The sequence below is a fragment of the Polypterus senegalus genome, chromosome 8, assembly GCF_016835505.1.
Source record: "Polypterus senegalus isolate Bchr_013 chromosome 8, ASM1683550v1, whole genome shotgun sequence".
Lineage (NCBI taxonomy): Eukaryota > Metazoa > Chordata > Cladistia > Polypteriformes > Polypteridae > Polypterus > Polypterus senegalus.
In genome coordinates, this window is record NC_053161.1 from 167,093,463 (window position 1) to 167,098,794 (window position 5,332).

The window sequence follows — 5,332 nt, forward strand, 5'->3', positions numbered from 1 at the left end:
AAAATGAAAGACACAATTATAAAACAAAATAAATCAACATTAACATCGAATAAGAGTAAGGTTCAATGGCCAGGGGACAGAAAAACAAAAACTCCAGACGGCTGGAGAAAAAATAAAATCTGTAGGGATTCCAGACCATGAGACCGCCCAGTCCCCTCTGGGCAAAACCGCCCAGTCCCCTCTAATACAAATACTAAGGAGTTTTTCCTCAAATGGAGAAGCACAGAAACATGGAACAAATGCCCAAGTATTGTGATAGAGAGTAGAACATTAGGAATATTCAACACTCAAATTGATGTTATTTTAGAGAAATTAGGTAGATCGGATTGGGAGGCTTTCTTGGGCTGAGTGGCTTGTTCTCATCATCACTTTTACAATATTTCTAGTTTTCTGTTTAATCAAAATAATTCTGCTGGATCAGCTTTATTAATGCCTTTGAGAATTTTGAAGACCTCAGGTCAGCAGATAGCCTGTTTGAGAGTAAAGAAGTTTAATTCCCTTTACCTTGTACTGCTCTCCAGAAGTCTGTCTATACCCCAGAGCATCAGCACAAGTAGATACTGCTGTCTCAATTGCAGATAATAATAATAATAATGATGATGATGATGTTAAAAAATTAGGGTGCACTCTGCCCTCATTTCACCCACCTGTTTCAGCCAGGGTTCCCAAAAATCTCATTCATGTTTATTTTGTTCTGTTTTATTAACATTTCTTATTATTTAGTTTGCATTCAAGTTGGAGGTGGGATTACATCAGGGATCAGCTCTGAGCCCTTTCTTATTTGCAATGGTGATGGACAGGTTGACAAATAAGATTAAACAGGAGTCCCCGTGGACTATGATGTTTGCTGATGATCTGTAGCTAGAGTAGGGAGCAGGTTGAGGAGACTCTGGAGAGGTGGAGATGTGCTCTAGAGAGGAGATGAATGAAGGTCAGCAGGAACAAGACAGAATATATGTGTGTAAATGAAAGGGAGGTCGGTGGAATGGTGAGGATGCAGGGAGTAGAGTTGGCAAAGGTGGATGAGTTAAAATACTTGGGATCAACAGTACAGAGTAATGGGGATTGTGGAAGAGAGGTGAAAAAGAGAGTGCAGGCAGGGTGGAATGGGTGGAGAAGAGTGTCAGGAGTAATTTGTGACAGACGGTTATCAGCAAGAGTGAAAGGGAAGGTCTACAGGACGGTAATGAGACCAGCTATGTTATATGGGTTGGAGACGGTGGCACTGTCCAGAAAGCAGGAGACAGCTGGAAGTGACAGAGTTAAAGATGTTAAGATTTGCATTGGGTGTGATGAGGATGGATAGGATTAGAAATGAGGACATTAAAGGGTCAGCTCAGGTTGGATGTTTTGCTGGGTATATTGAGAAAATAATGTTAAGAAAAAAGATGGCAGGCAAGAGGAAAAGAGGAAGGCCTAAGAGAAGGTTTATGGATGTTGTGAGAGAGGACATGCAGGTGATGGGTGCAACAGAGCAAGATGCAGAGGACAGGAAGATATGGAAAAAGATGATCCGCTGTGGATGGATGATCCGCTGTGACAACTCCTAACAGGAGCAGCCAGAAGAAGAGGAAAGTTGATTATTTAGTTTGATGTGTCTGAAAGTATCTTTTCCTTTCATTTTGTGGGTGGTCCCCCAAGAGGAAGGGCCATCTGCCCATCACTGCAAGGGACTGTTCTTACCCCTTTAAAGGCTCAGGAAAACCCAAAGTCCCTTGCGGTTCATTGAATGTGTTAGGTGGGTGGTGAGTTCTGCTGTATCTATTGCTCTTTTTTGATTTATTGTGATTTTATGGATTTTTGTGGACTTTTTTTTTTTTTTTTGCTCTGTTGTTTGACCATTTCTTTGCATTTCATATTGGGTCTTTGGTTGCTATTAAGCATTGCCTTCTGTATTATTTTTGTGCTTTTTGGAGCTTCACTGTTTACATGCATTTTTTTTATTTATAAAGATACATTTGCCCTTTTCCTGGCTAGCTGGATTTTAGCAGTCGTCCTTGTTGATGCTAGAGGTCAGAGGAGAATGGGCCGACTGATTCAAGCTGATAGAAGAGCAACTTTGACTGAAATAACCACTCGTTACAACCGAGGTATGCAGCAAAGCATTTGTGAAGCCACAACACGCACAACCTTGAGGCGGATGGGCTACAACAGCAGAAGACCCCACCGGGTACCACTCATCTCCACTACAAATAGGAAAAAGAAGCTACAATTTGCATGAGCTCACCAAAATTGGACAGTTGAAGACTGGAAAAATGTTGCCTGGTCTGATGAGTCTCGATTTCTGTTGAGACATTCAAATGGTAGAGTCAGAATTTGGCGTAAACAGAATGAGAACATGGATCCATCATGCCTTGTTACCACTGTGCAGGTTGGTGGTGGTGTTTTCTTGGCACACTTTAGGCCCCTTAGTGCCAATTGGGCATCGTTTAAATGCCACGGGCTACCTGAGCATTGTTTCTGACCATGTCCATCCCTTCATGACCACCATGTACCCATCCTCTGATGGCTACTTCCAGCAGGATAATGCACCATGTCACAAAGCTTGAATCATTTCAAATTGGTTTCGTGAACATGACAATGAGTTCACTGTACTAAAATGGCCCCCACAGTCACCAGATCTCAACCCAATAGAGCATCTTTGGGATGTGGTGGAACGGGAGCTTCGTGCCCTGGATGTGCATCCCACAAATCTCCATCAACTGCAAGATGCTATCCTATCAATATGGGCCAACATTTCTAAAGAATGCTTTCAGCACCTTGTTGAATCAATGCCACGTAGAATTAAGGCAGTTCTGAAGGTGAAAGGGGGTCAAACACCATATTAGTATGGTGTTCCTAATAATCCTTTAGGTGAGTGTATACCCAAAAAAAAGCACAAGGGTGACAAATGATGTTATACAAAAAGTTCATAAATATCTGACCAGTCTCAATGTCAACCAGATGTAAAGTCTGAATAGAGCTGCAGTCACCTGATGAAAAATAAAAGACCTGATGCTGCTTTAGCTTCTGTTCTTATAGAGCGGGTCTCACTGCGCTTCTCTTCTATGGTCCCAGTTCACATTTTTCTTGCATCAACTCGCACATCATTTATCCTTCTTGGTGTTAGACCCGAACGTCACTGTAAAAACAGTGTCACTTGTGCAATGGTATCACAATATGACCAATAATCCTGTCAGTTGGGTCTTTCACGTGTGATCTATTTAGTTTACTGTTTCAACTTGTTGGCTATGGTGATTGTGCTCAAGTACCAAGTAGTTGTAAAAAAGAGAAGGTAAAATTAACATATTGCGTGTTTTTGTGTGTCCAACTTAAGTTTTATATTTGCTTATGCTTATCAAACATTGTTCCTAATTTCAACCAGCAATTATTTACTTTAGCAACTTAATGTGGATAATAAGGGATTTGGTTATAAATAAATGCTCATTATTATTATTTTAATCTTTATTATACAGGAAAGAAATGTCACTGCTGTTTGGAATGTGGCAAGCAATTTCTTGACAGGAGTCATCTTCAGGCACACACGAGAATTCACACTGGAGAAAAGCCATATTGCTGTAATGAATGTGACAAACGGTTTTCAAGAGGAAGCACACTTAAGAACCACAAAAGAATTCACACTGGAGAGAAGCCATATTGTTGTAATGAATGTGGGAAACACTTTTCAAGAAGAAGCTCTCTTCAGATCCACAAAAGAACTCACACAGGAGAGAAGCCATATTGCTGTTCTGAATGTGGCAAACAGTTCTATCAGAAGAGTCTTCTTCAGAGACACATTCGAATTCAAACTGGTGGAAAGCTGTATTGCTGTTCTGAATGTGGCAAACAATTCTCTGATAGGAGTTCTCTGCGGAGACATGTTAGAATTCACACGGGAGAGCAGCCATTTTGCTGTTCTGAATGTGGCAAACGATTCTCTGATAGGAGCCATCTTCAGAGACACACAAGAACTCACACTGGAGAGAAGCCATACTGCTGTTTGGAATGTGGCAAACAGTTTTCACGAACGAGCCATCTTCAGAGCCACACAAGAACTCACACTGGAGAGAAGCCATATTGCTGTTTGGAATGTGGCAAAATGTTTTCACGATGGAGTGATCTTAAGAGGCACACTAGAATTCATAAAGGAGAAAAGCCCTTAGGAGTACATTAGAGGTGGGTGATGCCTGAAGGAGTCAAAAACTTCCTGCCCACAACTTTAAAATAGTACATTTACCTGGTGTGCTTTGTTTTATAAGTTGGGTCATTGCATGTCAAATCAACCAATGGCCCAATTGACCAAAATTCAATGTGAGCTATATGTAGGCCTCAGAAACACATATTTGTAACCAACACAGATATACTATATAGGCTTTCTGAAAAAGCAATAAACAGAAAGGTAACTATATCAGAATATGAACAGCAGACCTCTCAGATCTTTTTTTTTTATTGATTGTATTAAAATCAAATAATATTCCATACACAACTCGAGTTTTACAAAAAAAAAAAGAGGTTTGAAACAAATCAATCCCCACCCCTGAGAAAGAGAGCTAGGCCAGCAGTGTAAAACTTCATGCTAGTAAAAATAAGCAAATAGAGAAATGAATAAAGATAAATGGAGTAAAAGAGGGGAGAGAACCTGCTTCCTCAATTTACATGCTTATTCTAAAATGTTATTGATCCTGCCAGGTATTGAAAAAGTTTTGTACAGATCCAAATGAAATTTTTTCCAATTTCAGTAGTATATAACATCAGTTACCCACTGACTTAGATAAGGTGAGTTAGGATTCTTCCAATTGAGCAAGATAAGTCCACATGCTATTAGTGTAGTGAATTCAGTCACAGTTTGTTTGTCCTTCTCCACTTTAAGCTCATCTGTGAGCCTACCAAACACAGCTGTTAGTGGGTTAGGAGGGATTGTGACACCAAGGCTGTATGAAAGACACTTAAAGGTTTTGGTCCAGAATGATGTTAATTTGGTGCAGGCCCAGAACATGTGGCCCAGTGAGGCCGAAGCTTGATTGCAGCGTTCGCAGGTTGGATCTTGCCAGGGAAACATTTTGGACAATTATAAACGTGAGAGATGCGCTTGACATATAATTTTGAATTGAATAATTCTATGCTTTGTGCATATGGAGCTCGAGTGATTTCTCTGCATCGCTACTTTCCATTCCTTTTCTGAGATGTTGAGTGAGAGATCCTTTTCCCACTGTTCTGTGGGATCTTTGAAAGGGAGGGACTGTAAAATGTTTTTATATATTACAGAAATGCTCGAGACTGAGCAATATTTTTTCTGGCATAGAGGTAGGAAAATTGGGCAGGTTCTGTTTAACAAAGTTTCGAATTTGAAGGT

The 5,332-nt window shown here is 40.4% G+C and overlaps 1 protein-coding gene across 1 annotated transcript in view; it reads left to right on the plus strand.

The window, feature by feature from the left end:
* The window catches only part of LOC120534469 (oocyte zinc finger protein XlCOF6-like), a 67,745-nt gene extending 63,264 nt beyond the window's left edge, over window positions 1–4,481 (plus strand). Inside the window, exon 4 of the mRNA XM_039762068.1 lies at window positions 3,456–4,481. Within this exon, the coding sequence (XP_039618002.1) occupies window positions 3,456–4,153 (698 nt within the window). The 3' untranslated portion in view covers window positions 4,154–4,481. The remainder of the gene's footprint in view (window positions 1–3,455) is intronic.
* The last annotated feature ends 851 nt before the right edge of the window (window positions 4,482–5,332 follow it).